The sequence below is a fragment of the Mus caroli genome, unplaced genomic scaffold (assembly GCF_978045245.1).
Source record: "Mus caroli unplaced genomic scaffold, Mus_caroli_1 scaffold_3, whole genome shotgun sequence".
NCBI classification, from domain to species: domain Eukaryota; kingdom Metazoa; phylum Chordata; class Mammalia; order Rodentia; family Muridae; genus Mus; species Mus caroli.
Window position 1 is genome coordinate 125,520,649 of NW_028227258.1, and position 24,106 is coordinate 125,544,754.

The window sequence follows — 24,106 nt, forward strand, 5'->3', positions numbered from 1 at the left end:
TAATTTTAAATGCTTACAAATCTTGTTAGGTAACCAGTTTACTTATGGGTTATTTTAGTTATATCTTTAGCTTTATTTATTATATAACCAAATGTAAGTGAACCTTAGTTTCCAGGAGGAATAGAAAGGACGACAGGGTTTCTTTCTTGGCCACCTTCTAGGAGCTCTTGTTTGTTTGTTTGTTTGTTTGAGACAGGGTTTCTCTATGTTACTCCGGCTGTCCTGGAACTCACTCTGTAGACCAGGTTGTCTCTGCTTCCTGAGTGCTAGGATTAAAGGCATGTGCCACCACAACCAGCAGAATCTACCCATGATGTGGCTAGGTGCCGTGTCTTAGCCGGTAATTGCAGCACTCACAGGGCGGAGATGGAGGGATTGCTGCAAGTGAGACCTTGCCTCAAACACAAACAAACAAAGCAAGGAAGCCTCAGATATTTAATGCCTTTATTAAAATGTTTTCTGAATCTCTAGGTACTAAGATGGTAGCTTACTTATTAACCCAGTGGATTCCATCTAGGCAAGTAGACAAGTAGACAATCTCAAAGGGTGAATTAGGAATAATAATGGGTAACTAACAACTATTTTTTTAACTAAGTTGGAATATAGCCATGAAATAGAAAAAGATAAATGGAAAATAACTAGATGAAAACCCCATAAAAATGAAAGGGTATTAAATTGGAAGAAGAAAATGTATCTGTCAAAAAGATGCAATAATGAAATGGATTATTAATTAAATAGAAGAAACCTTCTTGAGTTGTGTTAGTTCACAGACTGCCACACTGAACCTCTCTAGGAGCTCCAGTCCCACACACCACAGGGCAGCAACTTTCTCTTAGAAACTGCTCTGCTGAGGAGGTCACCTGGTTGTCTCTGTAACAGATGAAATTCAGCTTGATAAAAATGAGCCGTCAGCTAGGGAGATGACTGAGTTGCTGAAGTGCTTGCTGTGCAAGCATCAGGACTTGGGTGTGGATCCATGGGCTGCTGTGTCTAGGACACTGCACTAGGCAGAGAGAGGTAAATCCCTGAGGCCTTCTTGTCAGCTAGCCTAGCTAGTTGGTTTAGTGAAAGACTCTGTCTCAAAAACTAAGGTGGAAAATGACCAAGAAAGACACCTACACATGCATGAACATGCACACATACCATACCTAGATTCAGAATGGCTCCATGATTAAAGCCCATGATAACCTCTTTTCACTAATAAAAGCAAAGAACAGGGAGATTATTCTTTAAGGAGATAAGAGAGAATGTTCTATCATTTCTGATAACCTAAATATTAAAGAATACATAATAATAAAATAAATTATTTATTGAACTTACTTTCTAGAAATGTAAGCCATTGGCAGGGCATGGTGGTGCACAGCTATAATCCCAGCACTCAGAAGTGTGAGAGGAACCTAAGTTTTAAGGCCAGACTCCCTAGTGAGACCCTTTTTCAAAAAACAAATGGAGAAGCCAGGAGTTAAGCATGCCTTCAATCCCAGGAATGGAAAGGCAGAGGTAGGCAGATTGGTGTCAGCCTGGCCTATGTGTGGAGGTGTACAGTAGCTAGCGGTATATGGCAAGAGCTTTTCTCAAACACCACAGCCAAACAGGGAAGGAGGAGAGTAGATAAGTTAAAAGTATTCACTCTAACTAGGGAGAACCTTTAGAGTAGGCATTCTGTGGCTACCGTTAGGTTTTCTGTCTGAACCTTCCTGTTTTTAAATATTTGCTATAGAGTGATGTTCCAATAGATCTACTTGATGTGGACAAGAATTCTGCTGTTGTGAGCTTCAGCAGCTGTGACACAGAGGTGAGCTACAAAGCAAACGGAACCCTTCCTGTCTCTGTTTGTGTTGCAGCACTGAGTGACGTCTGTAGTGCTGCCAGGGTTTGAAGCTGCTGCGTGCATCATTTCCATGTGGGCTTTTCTCTCAGAATCTGCCTGGCCTTTCCCCATCCTCAGACATCCTTACTCTGAGGCCCTGCCCAGGCTCAACCCTGCACTCATGTCCCTGCCCCTCTGGTAACTCAATCTAGGCCCTATCCTAGGTCCTGCTACACAACCAGTTTTATTTACATCACCATGGAAGTATTTGAAAAGCTTATGCTAATTTAAAACTTGTTTCCTGGACTGTGGCTTCTTAAGAAATGTTGGGAATTTGAACTATTTTAAAAAGTAGGAAGACAAACAGTCATCTCTCCATAGCTATATGGCCCCTTCCTCACCGTCTTGCTGCTCCTAATTATTTTTTAAGTGAGCATTATTCAAATAAATAGCAAATTATTACTAATGCTGTTTTGTTGTTTCTCAACTTTAAATTCTTCCAGTCAAACGACAACTTTCTTCTTGCTACTTATCGGTGCCAGGCAAATACCACCAGGCTGGAGCTCAAGGTAAAATTGCTAGAAATTGACTTTATTTCTTTATTTTTGTTTTTGATGCTCAAGGACAAGTCTTACAAGTTTGGGGTCGTGACTTTGTGTGTTTACGTGTGTCTGTGTCTGTGTGTGTGTGTATGCACTCACACCCCTCTCCAGCCTCATTACCTTTATTTCCGAATGTTTGAACTTCCTTTTCCTTTGGCATGTCTTACATATGATGTCGTTCTGCTGCACTGTGAAGTGAATCTGTTTGAAGTAGCATCTTTGGAATGGTCAGTGGGTTTTAGTTTATCCTAGGCACTGCATAATCAGTAACCTTCTCTGGAACATTGCTCTGGAAGTTCCCTCCAACGGGAACTTTCGTTTCTAGTTTTCTTGCCTTTTGTCAGGGGACGGATAGTGGGGACTAAGTTTGGTCTCACTTTGTAGCCCAGGCTGGATTTGAACTTTGGCAGTTGGTCTCCAGAGTACTGGGATTACAATGGGTGCACCAGGCCTGGCTTTGCTGGTTCTATTCTGGAAAGTCCAAGCATGCTTGGAGTGGTGATTAATCCATAGCAATCTTGTGTTATGTCACTTGCCACCTAAAATCATTCTGAAGCAGATACAGTGGACTTGTATTTTATTTGTAAATATTCTAGAATGTTTAAAAGATGAGTGCTCTTTTTAAAAAATATATATAATAACTATTTTCAGTCAAAATTGGACAACTATTATTATCAAGTATAATGTTTAAATTCTACTGATTCACTTTTATATATTATCTATTCATGGTTTAACTATAATAGAATTATTGAAATTGTGTAGTCATTGTATTTTCCTACTGTTTAGATTTTGCCGATTGAATTCTAGTCATTTAATAATTTCCTTTATCCCAGGCCTAGTGACACATCTTTAATCCTAGTGTTTAGGAGGGAGAGGCAGGAGGATCTCTATGAGTTCAAGACCAATCTGATCTACATAGTGAGTTCCATGACAGCCAGTACCACATAAAAGAGAACCTATATAAAAAACAAAACAGCAGCAAACATACATGCGCGCGCGCGCACACACACACACACACACACACACACACACACACACACACACATGAATAATTATTACCTTCTGTTCTGGTGAAAAATTTAAAGTTCTTTTTTTTTGTTTTAGTCTTTGTTTTGTAGTGCTGGTCTTGAATCACCTGTTTTTTTTTTCTTTCATAATTTTGTCACCAATCAAGATTATATCAGTACATTTGGAAAGCAATGTTCTTTTTGAAAAGTTGAGCATAATAATACTAAATTCAAAAAGGAAGAAATAATACCTGAAAAGAGACCCAGGAAAAGTATGAAAGAGAAAAAGAATCAGGTGAGTTCAAGGCCATCTTGGACTACAGAGAGATATCCTGGCTCAAATAATGAGGAGGGAGAGGAGAAATAAATGGAGGGAAGGAACAAAAAAAAAGGAAAAAGGAGGAAGAAGAAAATAACACAGGGAGCATTTTAAGAGGAAAGGGCCAGGCGGTGGTGGTGCATGCCTTTAATCCCAGCACTTGGAAGGCAGAGACAGGTGTATTTCTGAGTTTGAGGCCAGCCTGGTCTACAAAGTGAGTTCCAGGACAGCCAGGGCTATACAGAAAAATCCCATCTCAAAAAACAAAAACAAAACAAAACAAAACAAAAAGACAAAAAACAAAAAACAAAAAAAAAAAAGAGGAAGGGTGTATTCTGGCTGACAGTTTCAGAGGCTTCCATATAGAGGAAGGCATGTTGTAGTAGAGTATAGAAGCTTACCTCACTGGCCAGGAAGCACAATGACTAACAGAGAACTGCCTCCAAGACAGCTGTCCCCAGAGACACACACTTCTTGTTCTGAGGTACCACCTACAGATATTTCCACTACTTGCCATTGATTCTGTCAAATTAGGAATCCATCCAGGGATCAATCTTGTTGGTTAGTCAAAATTCTTAAGTTCCAATCTGTCTTAGGGTTTCTGTTGCTGTGAAGAGACAGCATATGGCAATTCTTACAAAGGAAACCATTTAACTGGGGCTGGCTTGCAATTTCAGAGATTTTTGTCCATCATCATCATGGTGGAAAGCATGGCAGACATAGTGCTAGAGAAGGACTGAGAGTTCTACATCTTGATCCACAGGGAACAGAAGATGGTGTGTGCTTGAGCATATGAGACTTCAAAGCCCACTCCCACAGTGACAAATTTCCTCCAACCAAACCACACGTACTCCAATAAGGCCACACCTTCTAATAGTGCCACTGCTTATGTGCCAAGCATTCAAACACATGAGTCTTTCAAACCATCACACAGTCACTTCCCAAAAGGCCCCAGTGCAAGAACCTTTAGGGGACATTTCTTCAAATTATTAGAAAGCCTTTTGGCATGGAAGGGATTCAAGAAAAACAGAAAATGCAGATCCATACACACACACACACACACACACACACACACACACACACACACATGTATATAATGATAGGAAGAAAAGTAAGGAAAGAACTGTGCCATGGTATACCAAGGGTATACAGTGAGGGAGAAGCATAAATGGAACAAGAATGAAAAGGAGATAATAGCAGTAGGAGTAGCAATGAGAAAGGAGAAAGTTGAACGTTAAAAATGAAGCAAAGATGTCTAATCTAGCAGTCTTAGGGTTTTACTGCTGTGAACAAGTGCCATGGCCAAAGCAACTCTTATAAAGACAGCATAAGGGCTGTTTCTGCTCCCTGTTGGCAGCAGCATTCCTCAGCAGATATCCTGTGGCTCTAGCATCTCAAAAAACCTCAGGGTCTCCAAGGCAACTTCAATTTTATAGCTCCTTGTTTCAATGTCTGTGATCCAGACATGATCTTCTGAGCTCCTCCAAAAGGCTTGTGTCACTTCTCCAGCTCTGTCCTCTGTACCACTCGAAGCTTAGGTTGATCCACTCTACTGGTACTGCTGTCCTTGGTGATCATCCCATGGTACTGGCATCTCCAGTATACTGTGGTCTTCTGCTGCAACTAGACTTCACCAAGAGCCTCTCATAGGCTCTCTTCATGGTTCCAAGCCTCAAATACTTTGCATGACCCCTTCAGTCCTGGGCCATTAACTATAACTGAGGCTGCACCTTCATTAATGGCCTTCCATGGCTTCTCACAGTGCCAGCCCTCACCTGCTCTTCATGACCCCTTCATGCTTCAAAACCAGTACCACCCGGCTGACCCTTACACATCACCAAGTACAGCTCCAGCACGAGGTACAACCTAGGTTATCTCTGGAACACAGCTTCTTTGTGCTGTCAGAAAACACTTGCCAGAAGACTTCACCTCAGTGATGCTGGCCTCTTCTTAATCACTGCTAATCTCTTAGCTCCAGCTAACCAGCATCAATTGTCCCAGTAGTCCCTTTTATGGCAGAAGCTGCTGGGTTGTCCACTCCAGTACCAACTTCTTAGTTAGGGTCTTAACTGCTGTAAACAGACGCCATGACCAAAGCAACTCTTACAAGGACATTTAACTGGGGCTGGCTTACAGGTTCAGAGGTTCAGTCCATTATCATCAAGACAGGAACATGGCAGCATCCAGGCAGGCATGGTACAGGAGGAGCTAAGAGTTCTACATCTTCATCTGAAGGCTGCTAGCAGAATACTGGCTTCCAGCCAGCTGGGATGAGGGTCTTAAAGCCCCCCTCACCCACAGTGACACACTCCAGCAAGGTCACACCTACTCCAACAGGCCATGCCTAATAGTGCCACTTCCTGGGCCACCACACTAGCTGAAGCCCATCCATGCAGAGTTGCATGCATTTCAGTTTACACATGAATACAACCATACAAATGAACAGTGATCTAGATGGCTGAGAAGTCAAGTTTTAAGGGACTTGCACCTTTGTCCTACTTTTCCATATTGTATAATTTTAAAATAACAAATCTGAATTGCTATATTCATTACTAAAATAATTTTATAAATATCTTACATTTATCTTAATGCTCTTTTTTATTATAGATCTGTGCTACCAATGTCAGCTTACCTTTTAGAAATAAACCCCAAGTGTAGTTTTTTTATATCTATTTTTCTTTCTATATTTTTTATTTGTTTTTTGTTCTGTTTTTTTTTTTTTTTTTTTTTTGAGACTGGTCTGTCTACATAGTCTTGGAACTCACTATGTAGACAAGGCTGGTCTTGAACTCACAGAGCTCTGCCTGCCTCTGTGTCCCAAGTGCTGTGATCAAAGGTGTGTGCCACTATAACTGGCTCTTTCTGTATTCTTAGTTATCATCTTTATTAAAATTTTACCTTTCTCCTTTCCACCCTTGCAACGAGTTTTGTTTTAAACAATAATTTATATTTAACACTTAGATAAAAGGTTATTTCCTTCATGTATTGGAAAAGCATGAACTAAAATCTCAGTTACAGAAGTTACTTTTGTGGTATGAGAGAGATCTGGCAAAACAAGTCAAAGAGGCTGTGCACCTGGAACATTCCTCTGATATTATGTCTTTGCGGTTTAGTAAGCCAATCTCGGTGTTTTCAACTCTCTCCAGATTCAACCAGTCATATCAAAATATCCTGGAAGAATATCCCAGTCCAGGTATAACTGGTTATAATATGCTCTCTGCTTTCTTTCCTGGAAGCATTTATTTCTGTGAATAGACTTGTAACAATACCTCTGTATAACCCCCAATTCTGAGAAAAATGAAGTATTTTAATTTAGTTTTAGTTATTTCAAGAATTTACTTCTTTAAGATTTATTTATTTTATGTATGTGAGTACACTGTAGCTGTATAGATGGTTGTGAGCCTTCATGTGGTTGTTGGGAATTGAATTTTAGGACCTCTGCTTGCTCCAGTCAACCCCACTAGCTCTGGTCAACTCTGCTCACTCAGTCCCTGCTCGCTCCAGCCCAAAGATTTATGTATTGTTATACATAAGTACACTGTAGCTGTCTTCAGACACGCCAGAAGAGGGTGTCAGGTCTCATTTCAGGTGGTTGTCAGCCACCATGTGGTTGATGGGATTTGAACTCAGGGCCTTCAGAAGAGCAGTCAGTGCTCTTAACCCCTGAGCCATCTCACCAGCCCAAATTTACTTTTCTATTTGACAAAATGCCCAGTTTTTATTATTTTTCTTGTGAATATTTAAGTCTATTATGCACATATCCTTTGGACATACAGGGTACTATCTGAGAATGAGCATGGGACCTTTGAGTGATGAGTGTGGGACAAATGAACTGAGAATTGAGAATACACGATGGAAATAACTGGGAGGATGATTAATGTTAAAGACTGCCAAAACCATCTGAAGCTTTCCTGTACGCTCATGAAGGAAAGTGTTTGCTAGATGTTTTGTATCCTTCAGAATAGTCCAGGACAGACAGAACTGAAGCATTCAGTACTTAAGTAAACATAGGCAAATATATTTAGAGCTGGGCGTGGTAGCGCATGCCTTTAATCCCAGCACTTGGGAGGCAGAGGCAGGCAGATTTCTGAGTTCTAGGCCAGCCTGGTCTACAGAGTGAGTTCCAGGACAGCCAGGGCTATCTATACAGAGAAACTCTGTCTCAAAAAACCAATATATATATAATGTGTGTGTATATATATATATATATATATATATATATATATATATATATATATGCTGCTAACTTTTCCTTTTATGTTATCAGATTCGTTCGATTGAAGGCCAGTATGGCACACTCCAGGCATATGTGACTCCAAGAATCCAACCAAAAACCTGTCAGGTTCGCCAATACCACATCAAACCTCTATCGCTCCATCAAAGAACTCACTTTATTGACCATGACAGGTAAAGAGCTTGGGAGAGTGGTGTTTTTGTAAGATATTACATTATTCAGACAAGCCTGCTTTGACTTTTATTTGATTACATCTTATTGACTGTCTGTGTGTAAGCATGTGTGTATGTGTTGTATGTGAGTGTGCAGGTACCATGATGCAAATGTTGAGGTTCGGTGACAGCTTCAGGATGTTGGTACTCTCTCTCCACTGTGTGAGTCTAAGGGATTGAACACAGGTTGCCAGGCTTGGCATATATATCATATATACATCCTTGAAGTTACCTGTTGCTTGTAGTTTTACATCACGTTGCTGCCTCTACCCAGGAGCTACTGTGCTCTGGCCCCTCCCTGCTCTCTTTTGTTTCACCAGGCTTAGCACCAGGGATCACAACCAGTCAACCCTGCTCCCTCCTGTGGGCCCTGCTCACTCCAAAGATTTGTTTATTATTATACATAAGTACACCATAGTTGTCTTCAGTTGCACCAGAAGAGGGCGTCAGATCTCATTACAGGTGGTTGTGAGCCACCATGTGGTTGCTGGGATTTGAACTCGGGACTTTTGGAAGAGCACTCAGTGCTCTTACCTGCTGAGCCATCTCACCAGCCCGTGAAAGAAAGTGTTATATTTGTCTTTCTGGATCTGGTATCTTACTCAGGATGGTCGTTTACTGCTTCCGTCCATTTACTTGCAAATTTCACAAGTCTACTTTTTCTTATCAGCTAAATAGTGTTACATTGTATATCTGTTAGTTATATCAACATTTAAAAGTTAAAATTATTTTAATTTAAATGTTTAATAATTTGCTCTTGTTTTAATATTTCTTTATTTTGGTTGTTTGGTTTTTTTTCCCGAGACAGGGTTTCTCTGTGTAGCCCTAGCTGTCCTGGAACTCACTCTGTAGATCAGGCTGGCCTCAAACTCAGAAATCCACCTGCCTCTGCCTCCCAAGTGCTGGGATTAAAGGCGTGCGCCACCACTGCCCAGCTTAATATTTCTAATACAAGGTACTTTGTCTTATTTTGGAAGCTGTGTTGAGTTAGGCTTCCCTGTCATATATTGCCATTCTGAGATCACTGGAATAGCAAGTTTCCTTAAGTGCCTATGGAGAGCAAATAGTGTCTAGCATTTACATGGCACAGTGGTTCCCTATGAACATGTGCTACCCTTAACATTAGATTCCCTTCTGCTGCACCACAAATAATAGTGGTAAGGCAAACAACTATGATGGCTCCTGATATTTCTGATGGAAGTATCTTAATGATGGTAGTTTTTTGGGACAACATGAAATTAAGAAAAAAAAAAAGGAAGAAAAGAAAAGGAAAGGAAAGGAAAGGAAAGGAAAGGAAAGGAAAGGAAAGGAAAGGAAAGAGATACACAGTAATTTAATACTTTGTGACATGTGTTTGGCCAGGTGCTTATATATTTTCTATTATTTAAAAACTATTTTATTAGCATATATTACTTTTACATAAACATGGGTTTATAATGAAATCTTTATTATGTTCATAATACATTTTAACCATATTTTCCCATGCCTGCTAATTCTCCCCCTCTTTCCAATTGCCCCATCTCCTATTCCCATTCTATTCTCTTATCTTTATGTGTGGTCCAGTTAAGTTCATTAGGGCTATTTACAGAGCATGGGTAACTTGCCATTGAACTTAAACTTTTTGTGTATCCTTAGGGAAGGTTGGGGCCCAATGACCAACTCCTTGTTCTGTGTGTGACAAGATAGAGATGGCCCAGTTTTGTGCAGATTATCATGGCTACAAGAGCCACATCATGCCCACAAGTATTACCACTTGATCCCTTTTTTAATATATAATTTTATTTTATGTTCATTGGTATTTTGGCTTCATAGATGTCTGTGTGAGGATATCAGAAGCCCTGGAACTGGAGTTAAGGAGAGGTGTGAACTGTCATGGGTGCTGCGAATTGAACCCTGGTCTCTAGAAGAGCTGCTAGTGCTCTTAACTGCTAAACCATCTCTCCAGCCTCACCATTTGATTCCTCCCCCCCCCTGCCAAAGATGGGGGGGTAGGGGGTTTGAGACAGGGTTTCTCTGTGTAGTCCTGGCTGTCCTGGAACTCACTCTGTAGACCAGGTTGGCCTCAAACTCAGAAATCCGCCTGCCTCTGCCTCCCAAGTGCTGGGATTAAAGGCGTGCGCCACTATGCCCTGCTTTAAAGGATGGATTTTTTTTTTTTTTAAGATTTATTTTATTTATATGAGTACACTGTAGCTGTCACCAGAAGAGGGCATCAGATCTCATTACAGATGGTTGTGAGCCACCATGTGGTTGCTGGGAATTGAACCACTGGATTCCTTTTTTTTTTTTTTAGAATGGAAGCTTGTGTTTTTATTCATGGCTCACCAGTCTCCCTCCTGTCCAGGAGGGTGAAGTAAGAGGGGTGGGTTTTAGTCTAGGATGGTGCAGACTGCAGCTGCCCTTTGTAGAAGTATTCCAGCACGGTGGCAATGGTGCGCATGTCCAGCTCCATGCTCCGAGCCCAGTTCTCCACATCCCCAATTTCCTTAAGTGCCTGGTTGAAGTTCTCCACCATTCCAATCCATTGGCCTGTCTGCTTGGCAAACTGGGCAGCCTGGACCTGTAGGGTCTTCACCTCATGGTCCAGCTTTCTCTGGTTCCTGTAGGCCTGGGCCACACCCACGTTGAGGTGATCCACCAACGCTTCGGTCAGGCAGGTCTCTGCAGCGATAGCTTCTCGACTCCTCTTCTCCTGCAGCTCCTTGCGTTCTGTCCTATGAACAGAAAAGCTATTTACACCATCCAACTGTAAGACATCTATCACGAGCAAGTATAGAAATAGACAGGTGCCGGGCGTGGTGGCGCACGCCTTTAATCCCAGCACTCGGGAGGCAGAGGCAGGTGGATCTCTGAGTTCGAGGCCAGCCTGGTCTACAAAGTGAGTTCCAGGACAGCCAGGGCTACACAGAGAAACCCTGTCTCGAACCCCCCCCCCCAAAAAAAAAAAAGAAATAGGCATCCAGAATTTTATCTATAAAATTAAAATGTTCGCCGGGCGTGGTGGCGCACGCCTTTAATCCCAGCACTCAGGATGCAGAGGCAGGTGGATTTCTGAGTTTGAGGCCAGCCTGGTCTACAAAGTGAGTTCCAGGACAGCCAGGGCTATACAGAGAAACCCTGTCTCAAAAAACAAAAAAAAATTAAAATTTGATATGTAAGATTAATTTTAGAAAGCTTTTTTAAAAGTATTCATTTAAAGCTGAGAGTGGTAGCTCCTCCCCTGTAACTCTGTCTAGCACTTGGGAGACTTATGCAAGAAGACTGACAAGCTTCTGCGGTTAGCCTGGTGTATATGGTGAGTTTCTGGGCTACATGGAGAACGCCTGCATAAAAGTTTAAATAGGAATAGGATAAAATGTTTAGCTGTATTTGAAATTCTGCTTATAAATGTATATGTATAGTTTTTCCTTGACCCACACAAATGTCTGCCTCTACTGTTAAACTGCAGGCCCATGAACACACTGACTCTAACAGGCCAGTTCAGCTTTGCTGAAGTTCACTCCTGGGTGGTGTTCTGCCTGCCTGAAGTTCCTGAGAAGCCTCCAGCAGGGGAGTGTGCCACATTTTACTTTCAGAATACCTTTCTGGATACACAACTTGAGTGTGTGTACAGGTAAATCAGATTAATTATTTGTTAAATCCTCTTATAAAACATCTATGTTTTAATTTGTTTTAAGACAGGAATAGTGCTGGAGAGATGGCTCAGTGGTTAAGAGCACTGACTGCTCTTCCGAAGGTCCTGAGTTCAAATTCCAGCAACCACATGGTGGCTCACAACCATCTGTAATGAGATCTGACACCCTGTTCTGGTGTGTCTGAAGACAGCTACAGTGTACTTAGATATAGTAATAAATAAATCTTTACAAAAGTAAAAAAGCCGGGCATGGTGGCGCACACCTTTGATCCCAGCACTTGGGAGGCAGAGGCAGGTGGATTTCTGAGTTCGAGGCCAGCCTGGTCTACAGAGTGAGTTCCAGGACAGCCAGGGCTACACAGAGAAATCCTGTCTCGAAAAACAAAACAAAACAAAACAAAACAACAACAACAACAAAAAGTAAAAAAGAAAAAAGACAGGAATAATTTCAAAATAATGTAATTGAAAATCTATAATGTTCAGCAGAAGCTATTAAATAGAATTAATGAGTGTAAAAATGTTATTAGTAAAGATGAATATGTAAAGATTATTTTCCCAATAATGTCTGTATAAAATCTATGGTAATATTTGAATTATAGATATAATTTTCTACAGTTTTTAGATAAAATATTCTAAAAATAGCTGTTAAACCAATTAAATCTATGGTGTCACTTAAGATGTCTCTAATTTTTACCCTTATGATCTGTCAATAAGAATGGGGTATTGAAGTCTCTTGCTATTCTTGTATGGGGGCTAACCTGAGACTTTATCAATATTGGTTTTATGAGATAGAATGGACCCATGTTCAGTTCATGTATGTTTAAAATTATATTGTCCTCTTGACAGATTGTTCCTTTAATCAATATGAAGTTAGTTTTTTTTTTTTTTTTTTTTTTTTTTTTTTTATCTTCTCTGACTAGTTTTGGCTTAAAGTCAATTTTGTCAGATTTCAGAACAGTGACATCTGCTTATTACGTCATTTGCTTGGGATACATTTTTCCTTCCTTTTACCCCATAGTAGCCTCTGTCTCTGATGGTGACATGACATATGAGCTTAGAGACAGCAGGTAGATAGTTCCTGAATTTCAGTCAACTCTGTTAGTCTCTGACTGGTGACTAAGAAATTGAGAGTATTAATATTCAGATTTATAACGGAAAGCTGTATATGATTGCCTGTCCTTTTGTTCATTTTGTAGTATTTTAGTGTTTTCTTTTTCTCTCCTGGTTAACTATTATTACTCAAAAGTGGTTTATTCTTCCCTGGGGCCCCATATATGTGTTGTCTTTTTCTTCAGTTGGAGAATTCAGTCAAGTATCTTCTGTGAGTTGTCTTAATGGTCATGAATTGTTTTTATTATGAAAAAAAATTCTTACCTCTTCAATTATGATTGATGGCTTTGTTGTGAGCTGTAGTCTGGGTTGGCAGTTACTCTTTTCTAGCTTTCTAAAGTTGCCCTCGAGAAATCTGTTGTTATTGATCAGCCTTCCTTTATATGTGATTTGATGATTCTTTCTTGCTTCTTTCAAATATAGTTGAATTTTCTTTGTTCTAAACATTTAGTGGTTTAACTATACTGACAAGGAATTGATCTTTTCTGGCCTTGTCTGTTTAACATTCTGACTGTCTCTGTATCTGCCATTTCTTTGACTAACTTAGGGACATTTTTTGCTATGATGTTGTTGAGACTGTTTTCTATATCTTTGAAAAATAGTTAATTCTCAAAACTCATAGATTTTAAATTTTCATTGTGTCCCAAATATCTGAAAGTGCAGCTTGAACCTTATTAGTTTATCCGTGTCCTTGGTGGGGGTTCTAATTTCTGAGATTACAAGTGTGCTTCATTTTTCTAGCATGAGAAGTAGAGATTCCTAAAGAAAACTAAGGGTCCTGAGAACGTAAATTGTAGCAGTAAATGCTGTTCCTGAAAAATATCAGATGTCTCTCTCTCAGGTTGGATACCAGGTTTATTTTTAAAATAAAGCATACAGTAATACAATTTATTTGTGTAATTATATTAAGGAAAAACATATGTGTGTATGTGTGGGAATAAGCAATTCTAAATACATTTTATATATGAGGTTTGCTATTGGCAATATTAATGTCCACGAAGAAAATCAAAATTTCTCATCTTAAGAGGTATGTGTGTAATAGGATATTTAGTTTTGAGTTCAGAAGCTGACTTGGTATGGCAAAGGTCAGAATACATGTCTATGCTTTACCTTAATGATATATACAGATCATGTAAAATCAAATGAAATCTAAACACTAGCTAAAAGTATGTATTTATGGGGTCATTTGCTCCTACAACTTTTCTTTAAAAATATATTGATTTTGTAGGAAAGGAGAAGGAGTTTTTAAATCTGACAACATTTCTACAATATCCATCCTAAAAGATGTGCTTTCTAAAGAAGCTACAAAAAGGAAAATTAATCTCAACATATCATACGGTAAAAAAGGAAATTGTTCATTCCAATTTTTGCAGTTTTAATAGCAATGTTTTTCGTGAAAGTGACTTAACTGTGGCTGACTAACTTCTTGTAGAGATAAATGAAGTGTCTGTCAAGCACACTTTAAAGCTAATCCACCCGAAGCTGGAGTATCAGCTGCTTCTGGCTAAGAAAGTGCAGTTAGTTGACGCCTTGAAGGTAAGGGTGTGCCAGTGGGACCGTGAACATGACTGTGAGCTCCTCCGGGCTTCTAAGTTATAAGCACATTGTTACACACTAAAACCTGACCATTAAGGCGCTTCTATTTCCTTTTCATTTTTAATAAGGAATTGCAGGTTCATGAGGGAAATACAGACTTTCTGACTCCAGAGTATCGATGTATTCTAGAAGAGGCAGATCATCTACAAGAGGAATACAAAAAGCAGCCTGCACATCTTGAAAGACTCTATGGTGAGTAGACCAGAAAAGCCTTTCCAGAAAAGCCTGCTCTGCTTCTTTTCAGCAGTTCTTTGGGGTTTTTTACTTGTTTGTCTGTTTTTGTGTTTTGTGTTTGGGAGGGGGGGGGTGTTTGTTTGTTTGTTTTGCCAAATAACTATGAAAGGAACATGGCAGAGACTACAGCAGCCACGAGCCTGTGGCAACCAGTTTATTGTACAAAATATTTATGTATTTTTCCAAGGTGGCCTTACATCTTAACCTTACTTTAAAATGCAAATAAATGTGAAAGTGTGTGAACATCTGTGTATAATGAAAAGGTGTTGCAACCTACACAGCCTAGACATCCACACTGTTTCTCACAGTGATTTTCAGGTTCTGTTGCTACAATAAAAAACTCAGCATTTAATCTATTTAGGCAAAAATTAGTAGGAATATTTATGTGATCTTTAAGTTAACAGCTTAAAACTTGTCTTATTTGGTGATAAGTTGGGTATGTTACAGATTGTATTGAAAAAAGGAAAAAAGACCAAGGGAAGGGAAGACAGAGATGGAGGGAGGGAAGAGTAAGCAAAAGCTTAGATAGCAGTCCTTCTCTAAGGTCTGTTGTGCGCAGCACACTGCACTCTCTTTCTTGAGATATTTAACTGTTGCAGCAGCTCTGCAAGGGAGATGATTTTATCTTCATTTTCAGTAATCTTTAGATAAAATATGGGAGTAAAGTTTGCTCTCGCATACCTAGTTAGTGGCAAAGCCTTCATTAAGCCCTTCTCTCCCTGACATGCAGGCCTGGGGCCATCACGACTGGTGTCCTCAGCCCATACTGATCCACTAACCTGCCTACAGAATTTATTATGCACCCAAGACTTTCTCACAGATGAACAGTACTGATATCTGAGTGTTCACTATATGCCAAGCACAGGGTCTCTTTTACAATATCCTTACATAATGGTGTTGCAGATCTATCGTCTCTTATCTGTGATTCCAAAATCTAGGAAGCAGCTTTGAAAACCAAAGTTTTACTTTTGTAAATCATTTACCAGCAAAATCTGTCTTAATCTGATTGACTTCATGATAAAACCTGATTTAAACTGACACGAAACTTTTTCTATTTTTTTTTAATCCCACTGAGTGCAAGTATTCACCTGTTTACTTTATTGTAAAAGCATTGCCATTCTGTTAGCAGGTATCAGCACTCAGTCTTATTGGACCAATACCATCCATGGTATAATATTCTTTTTCTCTTCCTAAAATATACTTTTTTTTCAAGGGTCTTGTATAAATAATAGACAACTTGAGTTGTCTCTGTGTTACATCTTGAAAACTCCAAGGTGCAGTAATTTTCCCAGACCTCTGCACCCAGTCAGCCCATAGGTGGAGTGCTTCAGTTCAGCCGTTCTTCCTAATGGAGCAGCAGTCAGTGGCTGGGATGCAGTGTGCACCGACAGAGATTCAGAATGGCTGCCAGTGGCTTGTCTAAGTCAGCAGTTGCAACCCATTGTTAGGAAGGTTATCAAATATTTATGTCTTGAAAGTTGCTTCAAACCTTCTCCACATACACATCTGTTTTTAAAAGCACCAACCTCTTCCAGGCTTGTATGTGTTGAATAATGGAGTCTCAGGTGGTGAGAGAATGCCACATGCATTGTTAAAAGAACTAATCAATAACAAGAAATAATATTTTTCTTCCTAGGTATGATTACTGATCTTTTCATAGATAAATTTAAGTTCAAAGGCACTAATGTAAAAACCAAAGTACCCATGCTCCTGGAGATTCTCGACAGCTACGACCAGAACACACTGATTTCTTTCTTCGATGCAGCATGAAAGATAAACAAGGTAGGCCCAACAGGACAGTCGGAGAAGCAAGCGGAGCCTGATCAGACCTGAGGAACCTCAGATGGATGTCCCACATGTAATCAGAAGAGTGACGGCCTCTAAGATTCCCCCTACGAGCATCCATGAAAGTCCTTTTTATTGTGTACGTGAGGGGAAAAAGAAAATCTTTTAGTCATTCATTTCAGGGGACTATTGCATTGAAAGTTTTAGACTATTAAATAAGAGAAAATAAGCTGTCTTTTGTTTTCAAAAGGTAGTTATGAAAACAATAATTACATTTTATTATATTTTGTGTGATTCTTAACTATTAAATGTGAACATTTAAGGTAATATACTTGTGTCTTTATTTATATATATTTATTTAGGTTTTGTATATATTTCTCTGTGTGTGTTTGGGTTGGTGGTTTGTTTTGTTTTGTTTTGTTTTTTGTGGTTTTGTTTTGTTTTTCGAGACAGGGTTTCTCAAGACAGGATTTCTTTGTGTAGCTGACCTGGAACTAACTCTGCAGTCCAGGCTGGCCTTGCACTCAAAAGAGATCCACCTGCCTCTGCCTCCTGAGATGCCCATAAAAGGCTTGGCCATCGCCTCCTGGCTGCCCGGTTTTCTTATAAACACTTTTTTTTTCTACTTTTGAGACATCATCTCACTACATAGCTGACTTGGAACTAACTTGAATTCTAAGATCTGAAACTCTGAGATTAAAGGTATGCATCACAATGCACTTCATTTCTAAATGTAATATCTATTTGGGTCAGTGGAACTTCATGGTCTGATGTCACAACCAAGGATTAGCAAAATTAATGGACATCTGAATTTCTTGTAGTACACCACTTGTTATCAACAATAGCTAAAGTTGGCATTTTAAATTAATCCATCTTTAATTGGGGGTGGGGGTGGGGTAGTTTACTGGAATGCGGGGCATAGAAACACGCCTTTAATCCCAGATCAGTGAGTTCTGATAACGGATATCAGTGAGTCACAGGACAATTGGGACAGCATTATGAGACCCTGCCTCAAAATCAAACAACAAACAAATAATATACAGGAGAGGTGAAGCAATAGTAAACAGTAAAAGTTCCAGCGTTTCCCTGTGTTGTATGGCAGCATCACCGAGAGAGAGAGAAAGGAGTAGTGTACCCGGGACGGGGCAGCTTGTCATTCAGATCCATACGCTCCTGCCCAGGCGCCACCCAGCGACCAGGGGAAGGCGCTTCACCCCTTAGCTGAGGCGAAGGCCGACACCTCGAAGCCCGGAGGGCTTGTCTGGACCGCCCAGCGGCTCCTGCAGGATCCTATGAGGTTACAGATCCGCTGAGCAGCAGAGATCGGCCGAACGCGGCCGCCCGCCCCGCCTTCCTCTGCGCAGGCGCGTCCTCAGGCGCCCGCCCTGTAAGATTCCCGTCGGGCCTTCACTCGCGGCGACCGGCGCTCCGGTGACGTCACGGGCTCCGGCCGCCCTCATTGGTCTATTTCAATAGTCGCGGGCTACTTGAACTACAAGACTAGCAGCCGGCGGGCGGCGCGCAGCTCGCGGCTCCTGGGCTCTGCGCTCCTCCCGCCTGCAGCCTCTGCTCCGCGGGTCGGCCGCCAGGGTCCCGCGCTGCTCCGGAGCGGCGGGCGCCGTGCACGCTCTGCCGCCGACGGAACCCGACAGGAGCCGCGATGCCGGGCACCTCGAGGCAGTCGGGTCGCGATGCGGGCTCAGCCCTGCTCTCGCTGCATCAGGAAGACCAAGAGAATGTCAACCCCGAAAAACTGGCGCCAGCCCAGCAGCCGCGGGCACAGGCGGTGCTGAAGGCCGGGAACGTGCGTGGACCCGCGCCGCAGCAGAAGCTCAAGACTCGACGGGTAATAGGGCGCGGGGGTCTGGAGGAGGGCCGGGCGATTGCGGTCCTGGGTTTAGCAGCCCAGAGGGCCGGAAAGCACGCTGAGCATTCCAGGGGGAGTCGGGCTGCAGTCTTCGCGGTCCGGGCGTTTCTAGTACCAAATAGTCCCACGAGTTCTGCCGACCCGTGTAGACCGCCCTTCAGCACTAGTGGCGCCGCGTTCCAAAAAATGCCCGGGGTCATATCATACCAAGCGTTGCCACTCGCGTGTCGACTTCCCCCAGCTGTGTACCTTTCCCTCCACTTTTAAAGCCAGGCATTGCATTAGGATGTAGATCCCTTCCCCCTCACCATCTGCTTCCCAGATTACTACTTCAGGGAAGGACATAAAGCAAGTATTCTGCGTGGTAAATCCGCCATTTTAGCCAGACTTGCTGTTTTGCTCCACCCTGGGGCTAAAGTTGTGACTCAGTTCTTTGCCCTAACTTTAGTCTTTGATTAGTTTGGAATTCCAATCCGTTCTATTTATAGAAGCCTTTGTAGAAATGGCTGTGAGAAATCCGATTTACACACCTTTACCTGGGCTTTGCCTCATGAACTTGGAATTAAAAGCTGATACCCACGGGGCTAGAAGCAAAGTTGTATTAAAAAAGATTCCTCCTCTTTAGGTTGCTCCTCTTAAGGACCTTCCTATAAACGATGAGCATGTCACTGCTGGTCCTTCATGGAAAGCAGTCAGTAAACAGCCTGCTTTCACCATTCATGTGGATGAAGCAGAAGAGACTCAGAAGAGGCCAGCTGAGCTTAAAGAAACAGAGTGTGAAGATGCCCTGGCTTTTAATGCAGCTGTCTCTTTACCCGGAGCAAGAAAACCACTGACACCTCTTGACTATCCAATGGATGGCAGTTTTGGTAAGGTTGCTTTTTATTTTTACCAGTCTCTCTTCCTTCTTTCCCTCCTTTCTGTCTTTCTATTACCCCTCTGAGTTTCTTGAGTATCCTTGACTGTCCTGAAACTCACTCTGTAGACTAGGCTGGCCTTGAACTAAGAGATCCACCTACCTCAGCCTCCCAAAGTGCTGGGATTAAAGGCATGTGCCACCACCACCACCAAGCCTGTGCCTTTTATTTTGAGGTCTCAACCTGTAGCTCAAACTAATCTTGATATTTTGAGTTTTAAGATTATGTCTTACCGGATCATAGCACAGTGAGTTAAGATTACTGCAATCTCATGACTAGTACTGACCTATAAAAGGACTCAAATCTTTAACCGGCTAACCGGCAGGAGGGCACTGCAAACCAACATCAATTTTAATTATATCATAAATATCTATCTAAATTGACTTTATAAATGTTTGGCTGGGAGAATAGATTTCAGTTTTATGTCTGACTCACTTCTTAACATCCCAGTCCTAAGAGTGCTCCTCGAGGCTACAGTTTTAAGCATTACAATATCTGCCATTCGTCGTTTAAACTTATTTGAATGTTCATTAGATTGTAGATCAGACACATGGAAGGCAAAATAGCTGCTGTAGACAGCTCTGCGGTTACTATGACATCACTGTGTGGAGACCAGAGATACTGGTATCTGTCACACTCTACCTTATGCTGTGTGTCAGCAGAAGGGGTGTGCTTGCCTGTGCTGGTACAAGTAGAGACTAGTGGAGTACTTGACTTTGGGGTATCTTCAACCACTCTTCCATCTCATTTCTTGATAAAAGGTTTCATTGGAGCTCAGCGATTTGGCAGCCTGGCCATCAAGCCACAGGGATATGACTATTTTCAACCCTTTTCCTCTCCCACTCCTAGGGTTACAGATAATGCTTCTGTGTGGTGCTGGGAATGCAAGCCATATCTTCATTCAGGTGTATGCAGCAGGCACTGCACTAAGCCATTTCCCAGCCGCTTTAGTTTACTTAGTTCTGCTGATGGGGAAGGAGTATATGGAAACAGTTTATTACACAGATTCCCCCATCTCAAGATAACTGAAATGGTAAAAACTAGAGCTGAGTATATTTAATGCCTATAAACAGCACTCAGGAGGCTGAGGCAAGATTGCCAGCCTAGGGCTACAGAGTCAGTTTCAGGCCAGTTTAGCCTTTAGAATGAGACCCAATTTTAACAAATACCAAGTCCCTTACAGATCAGTGTTTGAACATGATATGACAAACTTGACATCTTTACTAACATTGTTAATCATGCCATTTACCTGATTCTAATGACTCCCTCATTATGATCTGACTATGGCAACCCGTGGGATCTGCAGTCTCTCTTAAGACAAAAATAATTATTTTAAAACTTTGCTGTTAAGTTCTTGTCCTAAAAGAACCATTGTTTCATCTGCTCATCTCTGTGGAGGATGATACTTTAATTCTCAGTCCTCTTAGTAGCCTACTGGTGTACATACATACATTTATTTCTGTTTTGGGACTAAGGTTACCCTAGAGCTTTGACAAAAGTCCTAAAACCAGAATAAGATGTTCTATGATGCTTTGCTATTAGGGTGTTTTTGATTGGAAGAGATAAATACTTTGGTTTTAATATCATGCACACAGAATCACCACATGCTATGGATATGTCTATTGTCTTAGAAGAAAAGCCAGTGAACGTTAATGAAGTACCTGACTATCAAGAAGACATTCACACGTACCTTAGGGAAATGGAGGTAAGGCTCTGCTCGTTACAAATGGCTCAGTGAAGCAGAGAGGATAATGCTGACGCCTGCTAACTACTAGCAAGTTACTCTAAACTTAAGATTATGGTGTATGCATCTTTGTGAATGATGAAGTCACCTGATAAATTACGTTAACACTGATTTTTTTTTTTTTTTTTTTTTTTTTACCCCTTCAGGTTAAATGTAAACCTAAAGTGGGTTACATGAAGAGGCAGCCAGACATCACTAACAGCATGCGGGCCATTCTCGTGGACTGGCTGGTTGAGGTGGGAGAAGAATATAAACTACAGAATGAGACCCTGCATTTGGCTGTGAACTACATTGATAGATTCCTCTCCTCCATGTCTGTGTTAAGAGGGAAGCTTCAGCTTGTGGGCACAGCTGCTATGCTGCTAGCTTCGTAAGTCCACCTAGTTTGGTTCAAAGTCATCACTCACTACTCCCTGTCCCCCACCCCCTGCCCCCATTTATATTTTATTGGACATTTTGCCTGCATGTATACCTGTAGCACATGTGAGGTCCCTGCTGAGGCAGAAGAGGTCATTGCGTCCCCTAAGCTTGATGTAACTGTTAAGAGCACCATGTGAGTACTGAGAATTGAACCTGGGTCCCAGCCAGTACTCTAACCAATGTGCCATCTCTTCAACCCCCAGTTTTAGGAATGGCTGTGGGATGATTCTGAACAGAGAGTGAAACTTATTTTTTGATCTAAAATATAAAGCTTTCTAGATCTGGATTTCACATGCCTTGAATGAGCATAGGCCAACCACATTTTATCATACTAGATTAAGAGTTTGAAAGTGTGGCTCTTCTGCAATAAAGTGCTTTCTGGAGTATAAGCATTATCTTCCACCAGGAAATATTATGTGCAGGAGGCAAATCAGAAGTCCTTTAGTGACTTGGGCCTTTGAATTGGTTTTAACCATCTCAGCTAGAGATGTCCGTCAGCTGTCAGTGGGATGTGGTTGATGGAAGTGAGTGGAGTCTACAGTCTTTGCGCTTTAGATTAAGACAAGACCTTCTGAATAAACTCACTCACAACTGCTTTTGTTATAGGAAGTTTGAAGAAATATACCCCCCAGAAGTAGCAGAGTTTGTGTATATTACAGACGATACCTATTCCAAGAAGCAGGTTCTGAGAATGGAGCACCTAGTATTGAAAGTCCTTGCTTTTGACTTGGCTGCACCAACAGTAAATCAGTTCCTTACCCAGTACTTCCTACACCTGCAGCCTGCAAACTGTAAGGTTGAAAGCTTAGCAATGGTAAGTCCAGTTTGGGGGTTGTTTTTAGGTTGTAATTAAGGGGCAAGCACTGGTTTCGTCATATAACACTGCCTAAGTCTTTTCGGACAGTTAATGCTCCAATACACAGAAAATGCTATGGCCATCTGTGGGCTCTGCACTTATGGTGTAATGAACAGGCATTAAACGTAGCTGCCCATGTACTGGATAGGCACACACCAATCATATGTATATTGTCTATTTTGTATTACAAGTAATTTAGTGATATTCTATGTATATAGCATTAACTTATGAAAATAGCATGTATCTTTTATATGTAAGAGATTTAAGTATCTAGTGTCCATGGATAGGGGCTGAGGTTCAGGAGAGAATTTCCCAATGAATACCCAAAAGTGACCATGCTGGAAAAGCACTAACTAGTGGCTTAGTATATTAGGGGAGAGAAATGTAAGCCGAGAACAGAGGAAAACATTGAAATAATTTTCTCAGGGCTGATAGAACCAGTGAGTATCCAAGACAATAGAAACTGGTCAAGAAGCAAGGATTCAAAATCTGAGTCTTATGTGTGATTATAAAAGTTTGGGTTTTGTTTTGTTTTTCATTTCAGTTTTTGGGAGAACTGAGTTTGATAGATGCTGACCCGTACCTTAAGTATTTGCCTTCACTTATTGCTGGAGCTGCCTTTCACTTAGCTCTCTACACAGTCACAGGACAGAGTTGGGTGTGTATTAACTGTTGCCTTCTCCAGTATGGGTGCTGCTTTGACGTGGGCTGAAATCTTAGCTATAAAGGTGCATTGAAAGCTCTGCTTCAAGAATCTGAGCCATCCACCTGCTGCTAGCAGGGGAAGTAAATGGTAAAGTAAAAGATGGAGTGAGTGAGCTAAAACAAGGTTGGGGGGCACCCTGAGTGAAGAATTAGGGGAGCAACATTTAGAAATAACAAAACATCCTGTCAAAGATTAGTGCCAATATTTAGATCAACTGTGAGCTTGTGGTCCATGCCCTGTGCTGTTACTAAAAACTCAATGGTTGTCTCTTCTCTAGCCTGAGTCATTGGCACAACAGACTGGATATACCCTGGAAAGTCTTAAGCCTTGTCTTGTGGACCTTCACCAGACCTACCTCAAAGCCCCACAACATGCCCAACAGTCGATACGGGAAAAGTACAAGCATTCAAAGTAAGAATCCAATTCTTGTTGAAGAATCCAGTAATCTGCCACAGCTACCTCAGTAGGCTCTTAAGTATTAGGAAGCTTTTGTGCCTTTGCTTCTGGTAAGAGAAGGGTCAGGGAACAGATGAGTGTGTTCTAAGTCTCAAATCAAGTAAAAATAGCATTTCTCCAGTCTTGGGGTACATGAATTGTTATGTAATCTCCCCAATGAATGTTTACGAAAAGTTTTTTTTTTTCTCTGCTCAACAGATATCACAGTGTTTCTCTTCTCAACCCACCAGAGACACTAAGTGTGTGAATGAAAGACTGCCGGCTTTGTTTGAAACAGGGGTCGCTCGGAGTCCATGCTGTACAGTTTTTATGTCGGGTTTTAGTTTCACAATCACTTCTGAATGTAGATGGTATAGCCACAGACAAATTATGGTATCCATTGCTTTTAAAATGGTTTTAATTTGTATATCTTTTGTACATGTGTCTATTTGGATAATTTTAATTGGTTTGTTAACATTGGTGCTGCCAACTGTCACGATATTGAGAATAAACTGATTTGGAAATCTTTGCAAGTCAAAGTTAATTTGAGGTAAAAATATGAATGATGTCATTTAGAAATAAATTTGATTTGTTTTATTGTACAGTGGGGAGTAGGAA

General features: G+C 41.2%; 3 protein-coding genes across 4 annotated transcripts in view; 2 read left to right on the top strand and 1 right to left on the bottom strand.

Annotated features, from left to right (window-relative positions):
* Positions 1-16,864, top strand: part of Bbs7 (Bardet-Biedl syndrome 7) — a 35,712-nt gene extending 18,848 nt beyond the window's left edge. The window contains exons 12-19 of the mRNA XM_085835951.1: positions 1,721-1,795; positions 2,314-2,379; positions 8,006-8,145; positions 11,633-11,797; positions 14,157-14,266; positions 14,361-14,464; positions 14,593-14,716; positions 16,395-16,864. Of these exons, the coding sequence (XP_085692077.1) occupies positions 1,721-1,795; positions 2,314-2,379; positions 8,006-8,145; positions 11,633-11,797; positions 14,157-14,266; positions 14,361-14,464; positions 14,593-14,716; positions 16,395-16,528 (918 nt within the window). The 3' untranslated portion in view covers positions 16,529-16,864. The remainder of the gene's footprint in view (positions 1-1,720; positions 1,796-2,313; positions 2,380-8,005; positions 8,146-11,632; positions 11,798-14,156; positions 14,267-14,360; positions 14,465-14,592; positions 14,717-16,394) is intronic.
* LOC147005658 (biogenesis of lysosome-related organelles complex 1 subunit 1-like) lies at positions 10,370-17,885 on the bottom strand. 2 transcript variants are annotated; one of them, XM_085835953.1, is made up of 2 exons: positions 17,679-17,885; positions 10,370-10,893 (listed from the first exon to the last, which is right to left on the bottom strand). In XM_085835953.1, the coding sequence occupies exons 1-2, from the start codon at positions 17,698-17,700 to the stop codon at positions 10,559-10,561; spliced, it is 357 nt and encodes a 118-aa protein (XP_085692079.1). In that variant the 5' UTR covers positions 17,701-17,885; the 3' UTR covers positions 10,370-10,558. The 2 variants fall into 2 exon arrangements, with proteins under 2 accessions (XP_085692079.1, XP_085692078.1); XM_085835952.1 differs by having other exon boundaries at positions 10,370-10,898.
* Positions 17,886-18,106: 221 nt separating this feature from the next.
* Positions 18,107-24,094, top strand: Ccna2 (cyclin A2). The gene is made up of 8 exons (XM_021158644.2): positions 18,107-18,389; positions 19,036-19,279; positions 20,923-21,032; positions 21,218-21,441; positions 22,098-22,305; positions 22,892-23,005; positions 23,331-23,464; positions 23,708-24,094. The coding sequence occupies exons 1-8, from the start codon at positions 18,204-18,206 to the stop codon at positions 23,754-23,756; spliced, it is 1,269 nt and encodes a 422-aa protein (XP_021014303.1). The 5' UTR covers positions 18,107-18,203; the 3' UTR covers positions 23,757-24,094.
* Positions 24,095-24,106: the final 12 nt, after the last annotated feature.